We start from the raw sequence: 25,642 nt of genomic DNA on the forward strand, positions 1-25,642 counted from the left end.
GTTTTTCTATGTTTATTATGCCATTAGTCATCTGTTATAAAGAGAAATGTTATAAATCCAGGGCTATACAATTAATGTGCCCTGCCAAGCGCTCACTGCTGGAGATTACTAATAGTTTCTGTCTATAATTCTCCTTCTGTCCCTTTTTAGCTCACCTGGTCCAAAGGGACAAGTGAGCTTTCCTCATCACTTGGCGTCCGGCATCCGTCGTCTGTCGTCGTCCGTCGTCCGGCGTCGTTAACTTTTACAAAAATCTTGTCCTCTGAAACTACTGGGCCAAATTTAACCAAACTTGACCACAAGCATAATTAGGGTATCTAGTTTAAAAAATGTGTTCGGTGACCCGGCCAACCAACCAAGATGGCCTCCATGGCTAAAAATAGAACATAGGGGTAAAATGCCGTTTTGGCCTTATAACTCAAAAACCAAAGCATTTAGAGCAAATCTTACATGGGGTAAAATTGTTTATCAGGTCAAGATCTATCTGCCCCGAAATTTTCAGATGAATCGGACAACCCTTTGTTGGGTTCCTGCCCCTGAATTTGTAATTTTAAGGAAATTTTGCTGTTTTGGTTATTATCTTGAATATTATTATAGATAGAGATATACTGTAAACAGCAATAATATTTAGCAAAGTAAGATTTACAAATAAGTCCAGATGACCGAAATGGTCAATTGACCCCTTAAGGAGTTATTGTCCTTTATAGTCAATTTTTAACAATTTTTCATAAAATTTGTAAAATTTTAATAACATTTTCCACTGAAACTACTGGGCCAAGTTCATTATAGATAGAGATAATTGTAAGCAGCAAGAATGTTCAGTAAAGTAAGATGTACAAACACATCACCATCAACAAAAAAACAATTTTGTCATGAATCCATCTGCCTCCTTTGTTTAATATTCACATCGACCAAGGTAAGCGACACAGGCTCTTTAGAGCCTCTAGTTCAATATCCAATTTATGGGCATTATGTATTCTGGTTGGTGTGTCTGTTCAATCGTTTGTTCGTCTGTTAGTCTGCCCAGCTTCAGGTTTAAGTTTCTGGTCAAGGTTGTTTTTGATAAAGTTGAAGTTTAATCAACTTAAAACTTAGTACACATGTTTCCTATGATAGGATCTTTCTAATTTGAATGCCAAATGAGAGTTTTTATCCCATTTTTTACGGTTCAGTGAACATAGAAAATCATAGTACAGATGGGGCATCCATGTACTATGGACATATTCTCGTTTATACAAAAATATGCCATCTTCAAAGCGAATCGTTTGATAGTGCTCAACCCTACTGTGTCCATGTGTTAGCCTCAGGAACTATTTTACAGAAGATTATGTCTCATGGATTGATAACCCATATCCTTTTTAGCTCCCCTGGCCCAAAGGTCCAAGTGAGCTTTTCTCATCACTTTGCATCCGTCGTTGGCTTTTACAAAAATCTTCTCTGAAACTACTTGGCCAAATTAAACCAAACTTGGCCACAATCATCATTGAGGTATCTAGTTTAAAAAATGAGTGGCGTAACCCGGCCAACTAATCAAGATGGCCACCATGGCTAAAAATAGAAAATAGAACATAGGGGTAAAATGTAGATTTTGGCTTATAACTCTGAAACCAAAGCATTTAGAGCAAATCTGACATAGGGTAAAATTGTTTATCAGGTAAAGATCTGTCTTTCCTGAAATATTCAGACCAATCTGACAACCGGTTTTTGGGTTGCTGCCCCTGAATTGGAAATTTTAAGGAAATTATATCGTTTTTTTGGCTATTATCTTGAATATTATTATAGATAGAGATAAACTGCAAACAGCAATAATGTTCTACAAAGTAAGATCTACAAATAAGTCAGTTGACCCCTTAAGGAGTTATTGCACTTTATAGTGATTTTTTACCAATTTTTCCTAATTTTTTCGAATCTTTTACAATAATCTTCTCTAAAACTACTGGTCTAAATTTAACCATACTTGGCCATAATCATCATTGAGGTATCTAGTTTAAAAAATGTGTGCGATGACCCTGCCAACCAACCAACCAAGATGGCCACCATGGCTAAAAATAGAATATAGGTGTAAAATGTAGATTTTGGCTTATAACTCTGAAATCAAAGCATAAATAGCAATTCAGACATGGGGGTTAAATTGTTTTGCAAGTCAAGATCTATCACCCCTGAAATTTTCAGATGAATCCGACAACTGGTTGTTGGGTTGCTGCCCCTGAATTGGAAATTTACTAAGGAAATTTTGCTGTTTTTGGTTATTATCTTGAATATTATTATAGATAGAGATAAACTGTAAACAGCAATAATGTTCAGCAAAGTAAGATCCACAAATAAGTCAACATGACCAAAAAGTCAATTTTTAATAATTTTGTAAATTTTTTGTAAATTTTAACAAAATATTTTCCTCTGTAACTAATGGGCCAAGTTCATTATAAATTGATATAATTGTAAGAAGCAAGAATGTTCAGTTAAGTAAGATCTACATCACCATCACCAAAACACAATTTTGTCATGAATCCATCATGTCCATCTGTGTCCTTTGTTTAATATGCACATAGACCAAGGTGAGCGACACAGGCTCTTAAGAGCCTCTAGTTTTTATTGTTATATATATATATAATCATATAACTATGTTTCAGGATTGTTATACAAACACATGAAAAACTTAGTTTCAGTGTTTTTGTTCTCCCACTATGACAGAGTACAAGACTGGGATTATCATTTGGTGGCTGTGGAAAGAGTAAACAATTTGTAAAAAGCTTTATAATCCCGAAAGTAGATGACATGGATGCTTCATTCATTGTATGAAGATGCATTATGTTACAAAGTTTCTGTCTGACATATGTTCATTGTCCTATTCATATTCAAGAGACTGTTTGCAAAGCATGTCTAGTTATTTATGCCCCTGCCAAAGTGAAGGAGGGATTTAGTGACACCCTTATCTGACTGTAAGAATGTCCAAAATCGGTTCCCGTTCTCTAATTATAGCTTGCCTCCACAAAATGTTAGGTGCTAGTCTGGTGCATTGTACGTGTTGCTCAGTGTTGGATTTTCTGTTGTTTTGTATACTGTTCTCTGGTTTATTTTTTGCCATAGCATTGTCTGTTTACAGTCCCCTTTGACATCCCTTGCCTCTCTTTTTATGACACTTATTCACAATGCTTATTACAGCAAAACACAGATTAAGATACTATTTTAGTTGAGAACAAAGTATTTCACCCACAACCATAACATTACAGTCAAATGCAGAAATATGCCAGATGTTGATATGCTTATAAATAATAAAGGGCACACACATGACAAAAACAGTATTAAAAACAGTATATATTATTGATGACAATTCCATACGGTAAAAATAACTCATATTCCTCATGATTAGAACCACGAAACTCATTTTTTAATTTGTGGTTTTTCGTACAATCTCGAAATCAAAAAGATTATAAGACATATTCAATCTTAATCAATGAACAAAGATTTAAGTCAAAATATTTTAACGTGGACACAATCCAAAGTATTTTTTTAAATCGTTTTGAAGATTTTAAAAAGTTGGAACAAAAATGTTCTCGATTATCTTCATTCTTAAGAAGTACTCTTTCTAGTCCAATCATTGGTGATTCAAATGCCAGCGATTTATCGTTTGCGTTCTTCTTTCTTAAGGAGTACTCTTTCTAGTCCCATCATTGGTGATTCAAATGCCATCGATGTCACAAAAGCTGCCATGTAGGACAAACCTAGATTACCAAGGAATTGATAAATCTGAAAAAATATATAAAATATTTACGTTTTACAAATTTGAAATGTTCATCTCGGTATAATGCCATCAATTATTTCAATATACAATCAAGATTCAGGATAAATCACTTATAGATACCCAGGTTTATTATATACCAGTTATTAACATCCAGACCACGTATCGATATCCAGGTACATGTGTCTAGGCTTATTACAATAAAGTGTTGGGTTTTAAGTAAATGGTTGTCATATACAGACTTTTTATCTGAGTGTGTATGCTTATTGTCAGAGTATCTCAATTTAGCATTGCTTTTTATTTTGCCAAAATTACCTATCATTAAAATGTGTCAAATTGGTTTCTATTTTTGGCTGTGAAAGCATGTCTAGTATTGAGGTACATATTGTTAACTAGCTTTTTTTCTAAATAGTAATAAAATGTAAAGGTTTTCGTGTTTAGATTTTGGTGTGAATGCATGTCTAGTATTGAGCTATTTATTGTCAACTTGATTTTTTTTCTCTTCAATCAATATTATTTACTTATACTCTACTTTTGTATCTTATCTAATCAAGACTGTCATTTCAACGGTTATGGTTAGACATCTGTATCAATATTCAGGTACATGTGGCTAAGCATGGCAGTTGTGGATTATTGTATTCCCAACATTACTGTTAGTTTGCCAACATCGATGCAGTGATATAATATAAAGAAAACAACTCACATATTCACTGTCAGTCAAATGAAACATTCTCTGGTATGACATTATATAGTGCATCATGATTATAATATGTACAAGGTATGCCATGTATGTCAGTCTGCTGAGGGGTATAAAACCCTTCCACGATAAAATTACATTAACAAATCCTGAAACAAAGAGTAAATGTTAGATCTACTCAGTTGTATAAAACCCTTCCACGATAATATGACGTTAACAAATCCTGAAACAAAGAGCTAATGTCAGTTCCTCTTAGTGATATACAACCCTTCCATTATTATAAGAAGTCAACAAATCTTGAAACAAAGAGCTAATGTCAGTTCCTCTTAGTGATATACAACCCTTCCATTATTATAAGAAGTCAACAAATCCTGAAACAAAGAGCTAATGTCAGTTCCTCTTAGTGATATACAACCCTTCCATTATTATAAGACGTCAACAAATCCTGAAACAAAGAGCTAATGTTAGTTCCTCTTAGTGATATACAACCCTTCCATTATTATAAGAAGTCAACAAATCCTGAAACAAAGAGCTAATGTCAGTTCCTCTTAGTGATATACAACCCTTCCATTATTATAAGACGTCAACAAATCCTGAAACAAAGAGCTAATGTCAGTTCTACTCAGTTGTATAAAACCCTTTCATGATAATATGACATTTTACAAATCCAGAGATAAAGGTTAATGTTTCACATCAGCCTTTATGATCGTAAACGATTCAACAAATGTGCGTTCTATGAGTTGAATCAGTGTGAGATTGCTCTGACGTCTCATGGTCTTTACAAAGATTTGGTTGGAGCCGTAGGAATTCCTAGCCTTGTCCATATAGAAAAAATGGAAACTTCTGGCCCATATTTGGGACGACCAGTTTCTATCTGGATATGATAAAAGATCGATATTTAAAGAGATAGATAATACATCATACGATTCCTTATTTTTTTCCTTTTTTTTACTTAAATAAATTCCAAAGCACAACAAAAAACTTGAAATCAAACAGCCCACCAGTTTCATTGATCAAGCTTCACGTTGAACAACACATCGGGAGCTCACGTGATTAATATTCATGGGCTAGTTTATACAGTTTAATAAGAAATCAGGGGGAAAATTATTTGTCAACCTAAATATTGAGTTTTATGATTCAAAATAGAAGCTTGTCACCCAAAGGTTGGATTTGCAATTTCGATGTTTCCCTTATGGACCGAACTATGACCTCCAACATTCCCAAGATATTATATCATTCTATTAAAAATACAACACTTAAATTGCAACTTGTTTTATGTACATTTATACTATCTCAATAGTATAACTAAGTCTGATTGTAAATCATATAATTACCTCCATAACCTGTTGCACAGGAAAATATAACCCATGCTACACACGCACCCCATACGGTTCTGTGGACTGTATTGTATAGAGCTGACATTTCTGTAGATAGTCGTTCACCGTTCATATCATCATACAATCCGTACAGTACTGCCATAGATACCCCGGTAGCTACACCCCAGCCCAGCAAATTAAAATACTGAAAGCAAATTACGATATTCTAATGCAGTAAGTAATTCTAAGGATACGAAATAGGAACGGATCATAAACATACAGTCAACTATTCAGGAGACTTCTTAATGGGTCAAGTTAGGGTTATTTCAACAGCGGTAAACTGTTGTTGCCTTTATTTGTTCCGCTGACTCTCGCCGAGTTAAGAACAGTATGTAGTTTTTCTTTACTTTATTGTTGTTGCATATGATATTGATGGTCTTTTGCTATAATTCGTACAGTTGATCGTTGCTGAAAATGTCCAGGTCATTTGAACTCGAAATTGTTCTAATTTGAATTATATGATTCATTTTTATCAATCAAAAATATAGTGTTCAATGCAAAATCAACACATGAAAGTCAGTTAATCGGATAAGTGTCATATAGGTTGTGTATTAAAATGATGCTTATCATGTACTTGTATTGGTAATTTCAATATATGTAGGTAACACTAAGGGAGATTTAAATCTTTTGATTTTTTCATTTGTAAAGTGATGCTGTTAAAAACACAGGGAACCTAAATATGCGACCTGGTCTACCTATCATTTATATATCAGGAAATACTTGAATAAAAGAATTTGTTGTCGTTAAAAAATATCAATGTAATGAAATATGAATATGAAACTATACTTGCATGTACAATTAGGGCTGAGTTTATAAGCATGGATTGTACATTTTCTCTGTAAATTGGACGTTTACAATCCATGCCACAAAACCAGGTTCAACCCACCATTTTTTCCTTTAAAAATGCCCTGTACCAAGTCAGGAATATGGTCATTGTTATATTATAGTTCGTTTCTGTGTGTATTACATTATTACGTTGTGTCGTTTGTTTTCTCTTATTTTTGAGTGTAAATTCACATTGCGATAAGACGTGTCACGGTACTTGTCTATCCCAAATTCATGTATTTGGTTTTGATGTTATATATATATATGTTATATTTGTTATTCTCGTGGGATTTTGTCTATATGTGTTACATTTTAGTGTTATGTCGTTGTTCTCCTCTTATATTTAATGCGTTTCCCTCGGTTTTAGTTTGTTATCCCGATTTTGTTTTTTGTCCATGGATTTATGAGTTTTGAACAGCGGTATACTACTGTTGCCTTTATTTATACATTTCTTTCAATTTGTATACATAATATAGCATATCACCGAATAGGGAAGTTTTCCTCATTTCTAGAAATTTGGTAGGCATGAAAATGTATGAATCCACAGTATATACTTGATGTTCTTTCGCTAAATAATTCAAAATTAATAATCGCTTTTACATGATCTATACATTAGGCTATAGCATGTTCACACTATACGGACATCATGAAAAAGTGTGTATTCCAGACACAGAAACTACCCTTACAGAGTAATAAGGAAGAATGACTCAAATTGAAACTTAAAAACGTGCAATCACGAATCAGTTGGGCGATACGATCCGTCTGTGTTTTAATTCGGTATCGACATTTTGTGCCGTATCAGGTCTTCGAATATAGGAAAAGTGGTCTTATCTGCAGTGTAAGTTACCTTTTTTGTTCTATTCCTGATAGTGATATTTTGATTAAGCTAGCCATAAAACCAGGTTTAGTCTTTCAGTTTTCTACATAAGAAAATGCCGGATCCAAGTCAGGAATATGACAGTTTTTATCCATTCGTTTGATTGGTTTTTATTTTTTATTTTACCATTTGATTAAGGTCTTTCTGTTTTGAATTTACCTCATAGTTCGGTAATTTTATTATTGAACTTTTTCATGTGGTGTATGATGCAAGCAATCATTGTCATGTCAAAGGTTCCCTTTAAGGAATCGACGCACACGGTTTTGTACCTTTTGACATTCGTGTGCTTACTTCTATATTTACTTTTATGTTTATCTCCTTATTAGATTTTTATGATATTCTAACTTTAACACGGATAAACAATTGTTGCATCTAGTTTATCTTATTAATGTAGGAAATCAGTCTTTTCCATATAATGTATTGTTGAAAACCCAGCTGATTGATAAAGACATTTCATTAGTTTGTAAGTATGGCTTTTAGTACTAACTGATATTAGTTTCATACTTTGATCGTTAGGTCAATACCTTTGCTGGTTTACATTCACTCGGAGATGACCAGCTTAAATATTAAATTCTTCATTCTCGACTTTGACTTTAAATATCCGTTTATTGAATCTGAAATTTCATCCTTTAAAAATGTATTTGTATTCAGCCTTACCAAAATTCAATATAGGGCTAAGAGTTTAAATATATATTTGTTTTCTATCACATGGGATAGAGATGATTCAATACCTCCGTTTTATGTGCATACTATGCATACTATGGTAAGATGTAAATAAGTTCATCTGTTATAGACTATACTGTAGAATAAAATATGCTTGACTTTTCCAGAGGTTTGAAACAAAGACTAACATATACCTTGCTCATACGAATGTTACATCTCGTTCTATACAGCAGATATCCGGTAAACATCCCAACTAAGTATGGACCCATTCTGCAGTAGGATCGAAAGTATATCTTATTAGAATCAGTACCATCTCCTCTGCAATAAATACACAGTATTACACAATTTATTGACAAGGCTTTTATTCATAAAGTTATGCAAATAGTTCAGCAAGTTTTTATGTGTGACGCTTTCTTTTACACTCTTTCTACTGAGCTGATTATACCCTTGGGGACAGATAGTCCTCCAACACTAATATCTGTGTTAGCAATAACAAGGTACATTATATAAATTAGGCGCCTGAAGCGCTTTTCTTTATTCACTTTCACTAGGAACGCATAAACCGATTATTTGAAAACCAAATTACGAATAGGAATTTATAATCTTAATTGAATTACCGGTATTTTCCGTATCTCATTTGCTTGATGATGATTATTTATCCACCCAGAAATGACAAAATTATACATTTAAAAGTTTGTTTACGTACAGATATCTACTTTTAAAGACTGAAAAGGGAGACGTTTTGCGAATGTGTTAGCTACTACTTAAAACAAATGAACAGTTCTTGTAAAAAGCCTTATTCGTAAAGTGAATTTACTGAATGAGTATCATTGTTACTTTCTAGCTGTAAGTCAACATATAAATCATATTATTACATATATAATCAATCTAACTATTTAAATCTCAGCGTCACTGATGAGTCTTATTAAATTATAAGCCTGGTACCTTTGATAACTAATTATCAATTTCGGTACGATAAATGCGAACACAACAGTCATCAAATTTGAATTATTCAGTTCGATTACGTCATCTGTATCGTTGACATCGATTCCAGGATCTGTATCGTGGATATCAGCTTAATGGATGAATCCTTTTAATTACTCCTACTGGGAAATAGTGACAAGAAATTTCATTTCTAAAATAACTGAAAAAGGAGAGCAGAACAAGAATGTGCTCCCATTAAAATGCATTATATCGGGAAAAGAAATTATATACAATAGCGTTCACATAATGAAATTCATACCCATTAAACGAAGATGCTGGGATGTCAAAATGTGAAGAAATTATACCAGTAGCTATCCATGTTCCTAGTAGAAATGCCATCATAATCCCAAAACCAACGATAGGAAAACTGAAATAATTCAACAATCTTGTCTGTAAATCAAATACACAATTTTATCTTATTAAAAACACACATAGTGACTCGAAGGAACACAGATGCTAGTGTTTTATAGTGTAACTTGATATACACAACACAAGTGTCCCATATGTGTTAGTTTCACAAATGGCTTTCGCATAAACTGTTTTTTTTTGCCAAATTAATGACTGGGGTAGAACATTCTTAGTGTTTTGAATGATGGGAGTTACATAGAAGGCAAATTTTAAGAAAATGATCACATCAATGAACTTTCATAAATTGATGAATTACCTTAACACAATTATAATCCCCTGTAAAACTGCAATGCGAATTCACACTCAGCAAAACAGTCACAATCGGCAATAAGTCACGTTCAGTAATTAAAAGATCAGACGACGTAATGAAAAACCACAATTTAACGCGTTGTAAAAATGTGTTTCGTTGGTTTGGACAAAGACACATCGTATAAATCAACTAATTCGTGACGGGGTCCGTAAAATTTACGGAGTGTCTTTTTTAATCTGTCCTCCTCATAACTTTGTTGGAGTAGTGTCTGCGTTAGTAGCACACTCCTGTATATGAAGTCCGTATACTTTGAACATACACGAGCATAACGTATCAATTGAGATATGTAGACGCCATACAAGGGGCAGAGGGTATGTTACTGCTGAGAAATGGGAAATTGATTATTGGAAAGTTAAAAACGTCCCGTTTATGGGCTATTCAATAATAGGACATCATCAATGTATCGGAAAGTAAAATTAAAGAATTTCGGAAGGTGCTTTTTCTTTTTGTCTTTGAGAAGATTCTGAATGAATTATGCTTCAATACGAGTACAAAAACAAATCGGCCATTAGGGGTTCACAATTAATACCCATTGGAATACCGACTGTCTGTTGAAATATAAATCCTCCAAACTCAACAAATATATTGTTCATCAAATAGTCCAGCATTTTGATAATATCATCTTCAGTATATTTTCCTGTAGATTCAGTATGGTTCTTCACAAAATATGAATTATTGTAAACCAAAACAAGAAATTTGTATCTACGATTCACATTTTTATAGAAAAGCTCTGTTACATGAGATGGTGACATCGATATTTCAACTGAGCATAGGGAATAGTAGTGTAAAGCGTAGACAAATTAAAAGTCTTTATGTTGCTGCAATATTGTAAAGATTGTGATCGTAGATTAAGTAGTAGATCTTTCGAATTTTTGAGAATCTACATCTGGTTAACACCACTGGTAGAATATGTCTCATCACAATATTTTTGAAGCCTATTTTTAACTGTAGAAAGAATAGTAGTCAGAACTTTAGAGAGATGTTGTCAAACATTTTGATGACCCAGCTATGTATCGTTCTTTATATGGAGTTTTGTGAAGTTTTGGTATCCAGAATAATTTGTGGTTTATTTGATCAATTATAAAGTTGTTGCCCGTTTCAGAGTGTGTTAAAACATAAGTTAAAAATGCTAGATGCAAAATGCTCAGAATGGTTCCATTTTCTACAATTTATGAGGTACACATTGTTCAATACCTTTTCTTACTTTTGTGTCGCGATACTTTAAGCAATGATAAATTACTAATAAACTACCACGTGCCTTGAATTTTCCCCAAGAAGTCCAAGTACACACGATATTGTTCAAAATAAATTACCCCTATGCTGTAACATTCGTGTCACCATATATGTCAAGTTCGTTGCCTTCTAACAAGTAATCACTGAATAATTCGTTGAAAGAAAAACGTCTTAAATTCTTGTTTTTAAAAATATATTATTGATGTATATTGTAAGCCTCATATATGAATATAAATTGTTGGTAGTGTATGACAACATGTTTTACTACATGCACCATTCATATAACAAATACAATATTTTGACAAAGTACCGGACAGTATGAAAAAAGTAAAGATATCAAAGCGTACACAGTGTGAATATAATGACATGTAAAAACATGCATTTTATTTTGTTTCAATTAACAAAAAAGGCCTACATTGTTTACATGTTTCTAATAAGTCTATGATAACTATTATATTATCAAAAATGTCCATTTTAAAGGATATGAAGTACAGGAAACTTATAAATGCTTTAATCTTTTTATGCATTTATCAGTGTGTGAGCTTTAAGTGAATCAACCAGGGTATGTCAAATAACGTCTCGTCCTTTGTCTTAATCATTTAATCGGCAGATAGCAAGACCTATTCCTTAATACTTACAAGGTTGACATGTTGTATCATTTAAATCATTCAATCGCGTAGTGGAATTAACTATTTGTGGATTCTTATAAATTCTATATATAACTTTTGGACTAGTTTAAATCTCGGTCTATTTCTGAAATTTATTCTTACATACTTTTGATTTTTTAACCCTGTATGCAAACATTGCCTATGTAAAATTTTAAAATCGTTTGTATGCACATTGAACGACAAATTTATGTGACGTATAAAATTTTCTGACGTCAGACACTCAAATCAATGAATGTGTTCGTAGATAGTAGAATGATGTTTTTGTGTTCTGTCAAATTGTTCCTTTTAAAATTGTTATACGATGATGACTGATGTACCCATATTTTGACTATTTTATTTACTGTGTCTGTTTATTCAACGCATCAATGTAAATATAACGGAATTTCATGAGACTGTCATTAAAGTGAGAGGATTAGCGCTATAGAACCAGGTTTAATTCACCATTTTCTACATTTGAAAATGCCTGTACCAAGTCAGGAATATGACAGTTCTTGTCTATTCATTTTTGATACGTTTTGTTATTTGATTTTGCCATGTGATTATAGACTTTCCGAATTGATTTTCCTCTAAGTTCAGTATTTTTGGGATTTTACTTTTTACAACCGTGTTTACATGGTTGAAAAGTCGAATTGTGTACCTTTTAATACTCACAGGGTTGACATATGTTGTATAGTATACCTCAGTACTTACAGGGTTAACATAGTGTAATGTATACCTTGATACTTACAGGGTTGACATGTTGTATATTATACATCAATACTTACAGGGTTAACATGGTGTATTGTAAACATCAATACTTACAAATATAGTGGAAGTATAATCAATGGACTTAATACAAAGAACTGCATATCACAAGCCAAATACCAAGACCACATCATACACTGATATGAAAAAAGAAGCACAGCAATATATTTCATGTTTCCTAAAGAAAATAAGTTAGAATTCCAGGCCCTTTTTCTTTTTATTTTTACAAAATACGATATAAAACATTGACAATTTTTCGATTCGAAACCCCGAATACAAGAAAAACTCTTTAATCCTAACATAAAGAGTTCATGTTGAGACACCGACACTACCAGTCAACACACTTATCCTTTTGACCACAACACTTATTCAGTATTGATTTTATTTGTTCATCTTCGAATGGATCGGGTTTTTGATGGGAATCATTCTGTTTTTAACATCATTCCTAACTCTGAACTTTTTCATAGACATTGCGGTATCCAATTATTATTTTCTAACCATAATTGTTAATTTAGAATCGTAACTGTTTTCCTTCGCCATTAGACTGACAATTCAGTTATATTCAGATAAAGAATACTTATGACGTTATGTTTTTGTTGTTTTCAACTCTACATAGGAATTTAAGTTGCCCATTTGGTATTTTCAGCCTCTTTTAATAATCTTTTATATACACAGGACACACATTCTATACGTATTGTTTTTTTTGTTAATGTTTCGATAAAAAATTAAAAGTATCTAAATAAATACACACACATGGCTTGTCATCTACTCAAACAATAATTTGTATAGGATACATCGCGATGTGTTTGCTTTTATGTCTTCTACAGTACAACGCACTCACTTAGTTATATTTACTGAATGAAAATTCATGTATTTAATACTTGCAATTTCTTGGAATTTCTTTTTATATCTTCATGCTTAAAAACTGTATATTTGTAAAAAATAGATGCATGTCATGTTCTTGTAAGTCTATATTTATGTTTGTATATCAACGTAGCTTTTTCACTTCGCGGAATTCTACAAACATTTTACTGGAACATTAAAAATATGTTGAGCCGTTATCGATTTATTGTTGTTTCATTAATTAGTTATCTTGTTGAAAAGCGTTTTTAACTTGCCAGTTTAATTTAATTTTGGTTATCTAGAACTAGTTCTTCAAATGAAATTTGCATTATTTGATATGCACCTGGTTTTCTTTATCATCGACGAAGTTGTTTATATAAAGTAGATTGTAATACCACGCTTTCTCACAGTGGTTCTTCTCAGGTCCGTCTTTAGGCCAGTTTGGACCACTACCAGTATAATGGAACAGAGACACGTATACCATCAATACCAACATGTATGGAGGGGTTAGTCTAAAAAAAAAAGTATTGAAATGTTGTTTAAATTTTGTGTAAAATGTATAGTTATAGTAAACATAATAGCAAATTCTCATAGTGTTTTGAATTGTCTTGAACGAACTAGTGTTAAACTAGATGTGAGGTAAACATATCTAAAACAAAACCCGAACGAACACTAACCACGTCGATTTAAGGTCAAAGTACAGACTTTGAAAATAGAGAAGTAACATAGACTTTACAAATTCCAAATCAAAAACAGATTTTTAAATCTTAAAATTAATTTGCCAGAAAGTATCCACAACCGGCCGTCAACATGAATTTCGCCGAAAACCAAAACAAATTATCTCAATACATAAAATATATCATGGAAGCAGATTAACAGACATAATCACTCAATTAAATAAAAACTGATTTGAAATAAGTAAGAACGGCTTGAGAAAAAGTTATGATTGGTTTGAATTATGTCTATGCTGTTACAACCGGAAAGATATCTTCGAGAGAAAGTTAAATATTAACTCATTAACATGTATGGATGCTTCGATATTTTATAACATAACGACATAACTGTGACGTTTTCTAGTATTCAGGTAAATCTAAATTTCACCTCCAAAATCGATGAAAATAAAACATTCCCCAATTGAGTCGTCCATTTTTCTTCTTTAACTCTTTCATCACCAAGTATGTTAATAAACATCCACTGAAATAAATAAAAACAAACAGTCATTATAAATATTATCTATTTTAATCGGTCATTAGCTGTCCACAGGCTAAAATTAAGAATTCTAACCGTTTTTGTTTAAATTTGTCAAAAGAAAAGACATGCTATGGAGGACATGGATATTCTGAATATCTATTAACTGATTCTGTACAAATATTATTTGGAGGTAAAAACATCTTGCTTTGATTGAAAATGACCTTTGTTTAACATTTTTTTTTGCTAAACCCACTTTATAAAAACAAAATACAGACGCATATACAGATACAGAAAATCGTTATGAAAACAAAATATAACTTCATTAGAAAGCGTTAGTATATGTCGACAACCACAGTGAATACAAAATGAACCATCCAATTCTGCTATCTAATTGTACAGCACAGTTATTTTTCAATCACATTTACCTATTAATCCTTTTAAGCTAATCTACATAGATATCTATTTCATATAGATTACTAGAAACTACATGAGATTTACGTTTTAAAAAAAAAAAGAATTTAAAAAAAAAAGATAATGATAACGGATTACATTTATCAAAATATTTTTTACCTGAGAGTAAAAAATGTATCCACAGATACTGTAGCATTAGCTATTGCTCCAAATGTCCATCGTTTTAACATCTTAGGGAAGAAAGACACCATGTTGTCTATTAAAATATAATACTATTCTGAAAAAAATGCTTTGCTCATTTTATCCGTAAAATAAATTGAAACTTGTGCAAATAAAACATATCAGCAATACGATTCTAGTAAGCACTTAAATAACAATGTCTACAAGACTGTCAACCTTATGTATGTACACTTCTACAAAATTGAAACAATGCAACACTATGATTTGCTGTCCATGTATTGTTAGGTTTCTTTTTAATCAATGCCTACCTATGTACATGATGTTTGTATTGGTGTCAAAGATGACCACGCATACATTTAAATCTTTGTCACCATTGTCCATAAATCCGTACTCTTGTTCTCGATTGTGCAATCATCGAATGAGACATTTCACCGGATTTGTACTTGTATGTAGAACACGACGGGTGCTGCCTGTATTGCATGGACTACATACTTGTTTGCAGCACATGAGTTCACCCTTGGTTTAGGTGGTGTTTGAGTTATACAGTCTATAGCTTTCTATGTTATTTTGTATTATTGTTGCTTGTCCTTTCGTCATGGTGTTTGCTGTATTTGGCAACACTTTTAGGAATTTTGGATCTCAATGCTCTTCAAGTTCGTACTTTATTTGGCTTTTTTTTCTTTTTTGGATTCGAGCGTCACTGATGAGTCTTTTGTAGACGAAAAGCGCGTCTGGCGTATATATAAAATTTAGTCCTGGTATCTATGATGAGTTTATTTGGTTTACTTATGATCTCATATCTTCTCTCTCTTTATTTTCCAACCAAAAAAGAAACAAAGATTTTGAAAGCTCTATTTTAAGGCTTATTGATTTGATGCTTGTACATTGATTTCCCTTTAAAGGTATTATAATTGTTTGTTTACTTTGATGCTTTAAATAAGGTAACATATAATCGTGACTTATATAAACAATATTACATACCTGACATCTGTAAAGGCATTGTATATGTATGTCCAAGGATGACCCATGTCATGGAAAGAAATCTTATTCCATTTATGCATGTCAGTATGTCTTTATGTTGCGTGGTATTTAACAATTTAGCTCCATTGGTATATACAGAAAAGGCTAACAACAGATTTCCAATCAACCCTTAAACAGCAAATATTGAAAGAAATACATATATTTAAAACAAAAAGTTTTACTGTTTACATTCCAATGCCCTGAGGGTTGCATCGATGGTTTAATCAAGGCGACAAAAGCCTGTCAACGTCCAAATCTTGTAAAGCGTTCAAGAATAGATAAATCAACGTAAAGTAATGGAAAAAAAACGGGTTTTATGGTCAACCAATAATTCAAAATTACCCAATAACTTTTATGGTGTTAACTTATGTCGTTCATCTGCATAACCGAACGTTATGTGTTTGGTCATTGTGAGTAAACTCTCATTCATGGAGTCAGTATCATCTTAACGCCCATATATATTTATGGGAGTTAAGTGCCAACTGAGATATGTGAACGTGTCTGGTTGCCTTTTTTACTAAAAAAAGGATATGTTAATTTATTAACCTGGCTGGTTTTCAGTTATTTTGTTCTTCTGATTGTCTATTAATGGTGCCTTTTCATCTACCTCTACTGCAATCTCTTCACTAGTTTCAGAAATGGTTTTGGTCTCTTTCCATCTTGGCCATTGTATGATAACAACATCATAAGCAGTTCCAATTGTCATTACGGCCAGAAATATTGAAAGAACAACCCTAAAATGGAGCAATTGGTTATTCATATGGATAATTCGGTATATTTATAATATAACTATGTACAGTTTGTATTTATTATACCAAAACACACCATCAAATGTATCTGACCGAAAAAAAAAGGCAAATTCATAATAAGTTTGAAAAGTAACCAGTGTAAACTCTGTACAAAAGAAAAGATTGATCATGTTTTACAATAAGTAATAATTAAACTGTATGATAAGATTTTGAAATGGAATAATGTTTAGCATCTTTGATTACTTTTACTACATTTTCGGAGAAATCAATTCCACTTGGGTTTGATGTGATTCCAACTGCTTTGTTCATAAGGTTTCTCTTTTGAGTAAAAGAACATAAACACGAATTGTACCCGAATTCAAAAAAGTGAGGTCAATAAAAAATTACCAAAGTCGGTATGAAAAACATTATTGTATAGTTGATAGTGCTTATAAATACAGGGGTTGATAAAATGAAAACAACACTGTAAAAGCTCTTGCGTCCGAATCGCACCTCTGGACCCACCAGCACAAGGAATGTAAAAAATGAAGAAAAAAAACCCATCATAAGATGCATACTACCAAGTCACATGAAGAGTTATACGAACAAAAGGAACATGATGGCACAAAGTCATATACGTGGAAAACTGTATATTTAGTATATGTTGTGTTTGGTTGTCGTTTATTGTCGTTTATTGTAGCATACAACATTTTTAAACGTAAACGTTTGTTAATACTCACAGAACGACTATTGCTCTAGTATCGAATGGTTGATCTGGTGCTATGCATTCACCAGGCCATGCCACAACTGCACCATCAGAAATGGCAGGTAAAACTAGATAACAATACATGTTACTATTAGTAAATAATTATCTAGCAGTGAGAACGTTCGTTGCACAGTTTCCAAAATATTCACAAAGTCTATTAATGATTTATAGAAAACAGACAGGAATTGATGAAAATCCTATAGAATCATTACTCAAAACGGTATGGAAAAACGTGTTTGTTGAGAGATATCTTGTTTATCGGGCATACATTTAAAACCATTTAAAGTTGTAGTCGAAACACTTGTTTATTTTATGTGATGATACATTTGAACCTATAGCATAGATAAAAGGAAAACCACAAAAATACTGAACTCTGAGGAAAATTCAAAACGGAAAGACCCTAATTAAATGGCAGATTCAAAAGTTCAAACACATCAAACAAATGGACAACATTTCATATTCAGGCACAGATACAGGCATGTTCTTATGTAGATAGTTGACACTATAGCTTACCTTCAACAGATTATGTTAAAGCTTGCATTTAAACTGTTTTGAGGATCAGATAAAACTACACATAACGCTATAGCTTACTTGTAAACTGTTTTGATTCAGACTGATCAAATAAAACTACACATGACGATACAGCTTGCCTTCAAACTGTTTGAATTCAGGCAGATATCAGATGAAATTTCGCCTTATAGCTTGCCTTCAAACGGTTTTGATTCAGTTGGATCAGATGAAACTGCAATTTTGCCGATAATGAAGCCTTCACCAATTTTGAGTAACTTGGCAAGTTCTTTATTTATCAATACCGGCATATCGAATCGTATTTTGTCCTTGAATGGTTTTGAGTAGCGCGCTACTAATGAATTGTATTGTATGTTGTTACGTTTGTAATATAAATTCAAAATATGGAAAGGTTAAGTTAAGATAAATTTTATTTGTAATAAACAGAACGAAAGGGATAAGACGTAGCATGATCCAACTTAAAACACCTTTATCTACTATACAATATGTGGACAAAACAAATAATAGATAAGTAGATAAGTTAGAAATAAATCTAAGGTTGTTCCTTCTTCCATTGTCATGATAGTTTCACTTATAAATGATGCAGTTCTCTTTTGTTTTTATTTCTTGAATTTTGTAAACAGTGTTACACAGACCAATATATTTATAAACGTTAACAAAATAAAGCCTGTTATTGCAATTTTTAAAATCCCATTCTAAAAACAATTATGTGATTTTAGGATAAAGTATAAACAGATTTACTTCAATAATTATAATGAATGTCCACTTAGGATTTGGTTTGTAAAGATAATCTATTACCGTTATTGACGAGGAGCCACGTATCTGTAGCACTACAGCTATCTGGGACACATAATCCTAACTGTATAACTGATTGAGCCTGAAAAGTATAAACATGAGCTAATATAAAAATTAGCTATCTGAGACAAATACTCCTAACTGTATAACTGATTGAGCCTCAAAGGTAGAAACATGAACTAATACAAACTTGAGCTATCTGGGACACATACTCCTAACTGTATAACTGATTGAGCCTGAAAGGTAGAAACATGAGCTAATAAAAACTTGAGCTATCTGGGACACATACTCCAAACTGTATAACTGATTGAGCCTGAAAGGTAAGAAACATGAGCTAATATAAACTTGAGCTATCTGGGACACATACTCCTAACTGTATAACTGATGCAGCCTGAAAGGTAGAAACATGATCTATCTGGGACACATACTCCTAACTGTATAACTGATTGAGTCTAAAAAGTAGAAACATGAGCTAATACAAACATGAGCTATCTAGGACAAATACACATAACTGTATAACTGATTGAGCCTGAAAGGTAGAAACATGAGCTAATACAAACTTGAGCTATCTGGGACACATAATCCTAACTGTATAACTGATTGAGCCTGAAAGGTAGAAACATGAGCTAATACAAACTTGAGCTATCTGGGACACATACTCCTAACTGTATAACTGATTGAGCATGAAAGGTAGAAACATGAGCTAATACAAACTTGAGCTATCTGGGACACATACTCCTAACCGTATAACTGATTGAGCCTGAAAGGTAGAAACATGAGCTAATAAAAACTTGAGCTATCTGGGACACATACTCCTAACTGTATAACTGATTGAGCCTGAAAGGTAAGAAACATGAGCTAATACAAACTTGAGCTATCTGGGACACATACTCCTAACTGTATAACTGATGGAGCCTGAAAGGTAGAAACATGAGCTATCTGGGACACATACTCCTAACTGTATAACTGATTGAGCCTGAAAAGTAGAAACATGAGCTAATACAAACATGAGCTATCTGGGACAAATACACATAACTGTATAACTGATTGAGCCTGAAAGGTAGAAACATGAGCTAATACAAACTTGAGCTATCTGGGACACATAATCCTAACTGTATAACTGATTGAGCCTGAAAGGTAGAAACATGAGCTAATACAAACTTGAGCTATCTGGGACACATACTCCTAACTGTATAACTGATTGAGCCTGACAGGTAGAAACATGAGCTTATATAAACATGAGCTATCTGGGACACATACTCCTAACTGTATAACTGATTGAGCCGGAAAAGTATAAACATGAGATAATACAAACTTGAGCTATCTGGGACACATACTCCTAACTGTATAACTGATTGAGCCTGACAGGTAGAAACATGAGCTTATATAAACATGAGCTATCTGGGACACATACTCCTAACTGTATAACTGATTGAGCCGGAAAAAGTATAAACATGAGATAATACAAACTTGAGCTATCTGGGACACATACTCCTAACTATATAACTGATTGAGCCTGAAAAGTATAAACATTCATACAAACATGAGCTAATGAACACTACATCTATCTGGGACACATAATCCTAAATGTATAACTGGTTGAGCCTTAAAGGTATAAACATTCATACAAACATGAGCTATCTGGGATACATACTCCTAACTGTATAACTGATTCAGCCTGAAAAGTATAAACATTCATACAAACATGAGCTGATGACCAATGCATCTATCTTGGACACATACTCCTTACTGTTTATCTGATTGAGCCTGAAAAGTATAAACATTCATACAAACATGAGCTAATTACACTATAACTATCTGGTAAACATACTCCTAACAGTATAACTGATTGAGCTTGAAAAGTATAAAAATTCATACAAATATGAGCTAATTAGACTACAACTATCTGGTACACATACTCCTAACTGTATAACTGGTTGAGCCTGAAAAGTATAAACATTCATACAAACAAGAGTTGTTACACACTACAGCTATCTGGAACACGTACTGCTGATTATATAACTGATTGAGCCTGAAAAGTACAAACATTCATACAAACAAGAATTGATACACACTACAGCTATCTGGAACACGTACTGCTAATTATATAACTGATTGAGCCTGAAAAGTATAAACATTCATACAAACAAGAATTGATACACACTACAGCTATCTGGAACACGTACTCCTAAGTATATAACTGATTGAGCCTGAAAAGTATACACATTCATACAAACATGTGCTAATACATACTACTTCAAATGAATATTTGATTCTTTTGGTAAATACATTTTTTTTTACTTATATAGAATATCTTTAAGTGAAAGTTACCACGAATCAATGTTTCCCGGTAAGATTTTAATGCATATCAGTAAGGAACTGAGATGATGAATATATGAACGATACGGAATCTAATGATGCCTGATATAGTTTAAAATATAAAAATCAGCAATCAAGAAGTCAGCACTTGTTGATGAAATTAACTATTATTATGTTAGGTGGTGTTACAAAGTTTATCCAAATTATTTTTGCAAAGGGTTACGTAAGATGAGTGTTTGTATGTTGTTCCGTGGTGAAGTCTCACTGTAAGACTTTGACATTCGTGTTTTTTTTGCCTTTTTGCTTTGCATGAACTGGATGGATACCCCATATCTTTTGATTTTTTTTTATTATTATTGTTAGGAATATGAAATTTTCATTAAGCTATTTTAAACACACATTGTTAAGGCGTAAATGTGCTTCGTAACATTTGACACAATGTTCGTTTTCACTGCCACAAACGTCCCCAAATATTCGGCTTTTCAATTGCTATATGTCGAATGCTATTAATTGGTTGTAGGGGTAAATTCAATAAATAAATATAGGTCATTTCAGTATAAAATTGAAGACCTGTGCTGCAATGATTGGTATATAAAGTTTTCAATAAAGGAATTTTGATGGATCAAAACTAAGTTTAAAAATGCTCAATAATTAAATACAGGATTTGAAAGTGATGAGGTCATAGTCGGAATTTAGTGCGAATCTACAATGTTTGTAAAAAAACATTTTTAAGGATGTGGGTGGGGGGGGGGGGGGGTACATTTGTTCTTTAATGAATGATATATGAAAGCTTCAAATTTCAAATTTCTAACATGTTAGATGAAATGAAAGGTTTACATTGGAGTTATATCTTATCTTATTGTCAATTTATTTTCAATTTATGAGATTGACCGTCCCTCTTTTATAGTATCTTGGGTTAGTTTAGTTCTAAAACAACCAACAGGAAGACATCATCCCCTTTCCAAATATATCTAATAAAATATTTAAAACTTACAGGCAATATTTTACTGAGTTCACCTTGAGGCACTATGTATACTTTACAATACTGTCCATCAAATCTATATGTGATATTATTGTTTTCTGCTACAACTTTTATTTCTAAACACTCATCATAGCTGCCTAACCACATTAATCCGCCGCTTAAAATGTTGGAAGACGGCTTACCTGCAGCGTCCACCACTGCAAAAATTAAGTTTTATTATAATTATGAAACATTCATAGCAATTGCCCCTTTTCCCGACTTTTAAAAAGATATAATTGTATAACCTCCCTTATTTTTATGTCATTGTCCAATAATAACTTCTCCAACATTTTCGGATTACCGGTTCTTGGTATGTTCTCGCTCTTGTTTTTAATCATCACCGATAGGTTTATTTTCCGTCATTTTTATGTCAATGTTCAATAGTAACCTCTCCACCTCTTTCGGATTACCGGTTCTTGGAATGTTCTCACTCTTGTTTTAGATCATCACCGATAGGTTTATTTTCCGTCATTTTTATGTCAATGTCCAATAATAATAATAATAATAATAGTAAAAATTTCTATAGCGCCCTATATAACAATAAAATCACTCTAAGGCGCTTTACATATATACATGATAAAAATATATTAAGTTAACCACAAAACAATATGAAATAAAAAAATGTTATGTTTAAAAGAACTAAAAACGTATATATGAAAGATATATGAACATAAATAATTATATTGATAGAAAAATAATAGAATTAAAATCAATAATAAGTACAAAATAATTAAAACATAGAAAGCGAAAATATATTAAAAATTTAGCAGAAAGATTATAATAAATAATTGAAATGGTCATGAAAACTTTTGCTAGAATAAAAATTGTGCGAAGAAAACAAAAAAAACAAAAATCACAGCACATTTTCAAATAAAAGGAATAAGAATTAAGATAACAGCTTATTAAACGCAAGTCTGTAAAAATATGTCTTCAATTGTTTTTTAAAACACTGAACAGATTTAGAGTGACGAATTTGTACAGGTAGATTGTTCCATAGGGTAGCGGCAGCACGATTAAATTGTCTTTCGCCGTACGTTTTTGTTCGGACATGTGGCAGTTCGAGTCTAAGGCTGCCCTCTGATCGTAGTGCCCTAGTTGTTGTTTGGAGATGTAATAGTTCCTGTATATAGTCCGGGGCAGTTCCTTGCAGTGCCGTGTACGTATAGACAAGGATTTTGAACTTTGGCCGGAATTCAACAGGGAGCCAGTGCAGTCCAGCGAGAATAGGTGTAATGTGTTCTCTTTTCCTAGTTTTCGTAACAAGACGGGCTCCAGTGTTCTGAACTCTCTGTAACCTTTCAATTTGACACTTGTTAACGCCGAAGAGTAGACTATTTGCGTAGTCAAGTCTGGAAGTTACAAGGGAATTAACCAGAGTTTTACAAGCATCTACATTGTCACTTCTCCACCTCTTTCGAATTATCGGTTCTTGGAATGTTCTCCCTTTTGTTTAAGATCATCACCGATAGGTTTATTTTCCCTCATTTTTATATCATCATTCATAGTATCCTCTTTTATAGATAATTGTCCTGTGATATCATCTCCCTTCCTTTATGTTATAGATACCTTCTCTTTTTACAGTTTCAATGTTAGATAAATGACATTGAGCAAACACTTTACATGGTTATCATATTTTTTTTTAACGTATTCAGCAGTAAGTAAGAAAACCACACGATTTACATACAATTGAATGAGAGAATCAAGTAATATAGTATTTAAATATTTTGATTCACCAGTATTAAGCATTGATTTGTTTTTCTAAGAAATGAAATTAAAATAAAGTGCAGAATGTGTCCCTTAAGCAACACAAATATTATTACAGACCCTTACTTCTCATTGCCCAGTAATCTTGCCTTTGTAACGCCTGTGAAACGAGTTGTGAATGGTTCAAACAAAGCTCTGATATTGTTGGTGTAGGTGATACTGTCGTTTCTGTAGATTCTGTTGTACTATTCAATGGAACGTCTGTTACATTTTCTGCAACAAAGTTCTCTGTGCCAACATCATCACGATTATAAGTTGTCATGTTATGTCCTGAATTAACATAGTTGAAAATATTTCCAGCAGTTAATAATTTAGCTGCAGTTTTTGTATACATCGCAAAACTGTTTGGAGATTTATTGATAGACTTAACCATGCTGGCTACTCTATTAATATTCTGTAAGATGTCATAATGTTCAGCTTTTCCTTCTTGTGATAGACCAGAGCCCCGAAAAGTAAAGCATATAGTTGCCAATAGAACTACGTATCCGAACATGTTTCTAAAACTGTTTTGAATTTTAATTACACCAGTTTCTGTTGTTCTTTCAGAGTCAAAAAATGTGTATGATTAAACTGTTGATATCTTTATTTGTTGTTGTGAAATGACTCATTATCACACACACATGAATCAATGCGTTATCAACATTTCTAATCTTTTATGTTAACAAATATATCTAAGTATCTTATGTATTTATGACAATGGTGTTTAATTGCAAGTCTGACAATAGTGACCTGTTTACCCAGGTAGGCCCTACCACTCCTTACAAAGTAAGTTCCGTACCCCATGGCAAAAAGCAATATGATTTTACAATTCTTTTCTTAATAAATCAAACATAAAAACATGAACGTGTAAACCACTGCAAACAAATAGAGTTCTACCTCATGTAATAAAGATAGATCGGACAGTTAGTTCGAGTAGGATTGTACTTATCGTATTGAAATTTTAAAATTGTACCATTCTGTTACTTATAAGATAAGATAAGTTACTCGATACAATAGCTGATAACATACAGATTTGAAAAACAAGTTATCTTCCCCAGTTTTTTTTATCTAATTTGTAAAATTTTGTTTGGATTGTTTATGTTTTGGTGTATTCGGTATGTCCTTGTTAATGTCATATTCAATATCAGTTTATGTAAACATTACAATGCCATGTTTGATCAATAACATGGTATTTTAGCGATATAAAAATAAATATAGATATAAATAAAAAGTAACTCGTGCAATATGATTTTTCTAGGTCTGTTTTATTTTATATTATAGATTGATAGTAAATCATCGATTAAACCGGTTTTAGAAGATTTTTTTTGTGGATCGAATCAGTCAATCAAATGATTATCTTTTGTTTCAGTTTCAATGTTGGTACTTTTTTTCTTTGAATAACCGATCTGAGAGTTACTGACAGCTAGTTGAGATCCACCAACAACTATATAAGAATTCATGCATTTTATTTAATGAAAGTAAATTGTTAACCCTTCATTGTGCACCTGACCTAGTTTTTGGTGGGGTTCGTGTTGCTTATTCTTTAGTTTTTTATGTTGTGTCCTGTGTACCA

General features: G+C 32.5%; 1 protein-coding gene across 1 annotated transcript; it reads right to left on the reverse strand.

Annotated features, from left to right (window-relative positions):
* Positions 1–3,363: 3,363 nt before the first annotated feature.
* On the reverse strand, positions 3,364–24,653 carry LOC143063476 (nose resistant to fluoxetine protein 6-like). The gene is made up of 15 exons (XM_076235650.1): positions 24,157–24,653; positions 22,300–22,484; positions 18,990–19,068; positions 17,638–17,731; positions 16,716–16,903; positions 16,131–16,298; positions 15,129–15,225; positions 14,469–14,561; positions 13,711–13,879; positions 12,582–12,661; positions 9,421–9,528; positions 8,372–8,495; positions 5,771–5,957; positions 4,443–4,585; positions 3,364–3,747 (listed from the first exon to the last, which is right to left on the reverse strand). Exons 1-15 carry the CDS (start codon positions 24,581–24,583, stop codon positions 3,622–3,624), a joined length of 2,268 nt encoding a protein of 755 aa, XP_076091765.1. The 5' UTR covers positions 24,584–24,653; the 3' UTR covers positions 3,364–3,621.
* Positions 24,654–25,642: the final 989 nt, after the last annotated feature.

This window comes from Mytilus galloprovincialis, chromosome 2, assembly GCF_965363235.1.
Source record: "Mytilus galloprovincialis chromosome 2, xbMytGall1.hap1.1, whole genome shotgun sequence".
Lineage (NCBI taxonomy): Eukaryota > Metazoa > Mollusca > Bivalvia > Mytilida > Mytilidae > Mytilus > Mytilus galloprovincialis.

What these genes read in the sequence shown, in the direction of transcription:
- LOC143063476 (XM_076235650.1), bottom strand. Translation starts at nt 24,583, where the DNA reads ATGTTCGGATACGTAGTTCTATTGGCAACTATATGCTTTACTTTTCGG. An exon ending in GTGGCTCCTCGTCAATAACG is followed by an intron (nt 17,732 to 18,989) that starts GTAATAGATTAT and finishes ATTGTTATCTAG; the next exon opens with TTTTACCTGCCATTTCTGAT. An exon ending in AATGCCTTTACAGATGTCAG is followed by an intron (nt 15,226 to 16,130) that starts GTATGTAATATT and finishes ATATTTTAATAG; the next exon opens with ACAACATGGTGTCTTTCTTC.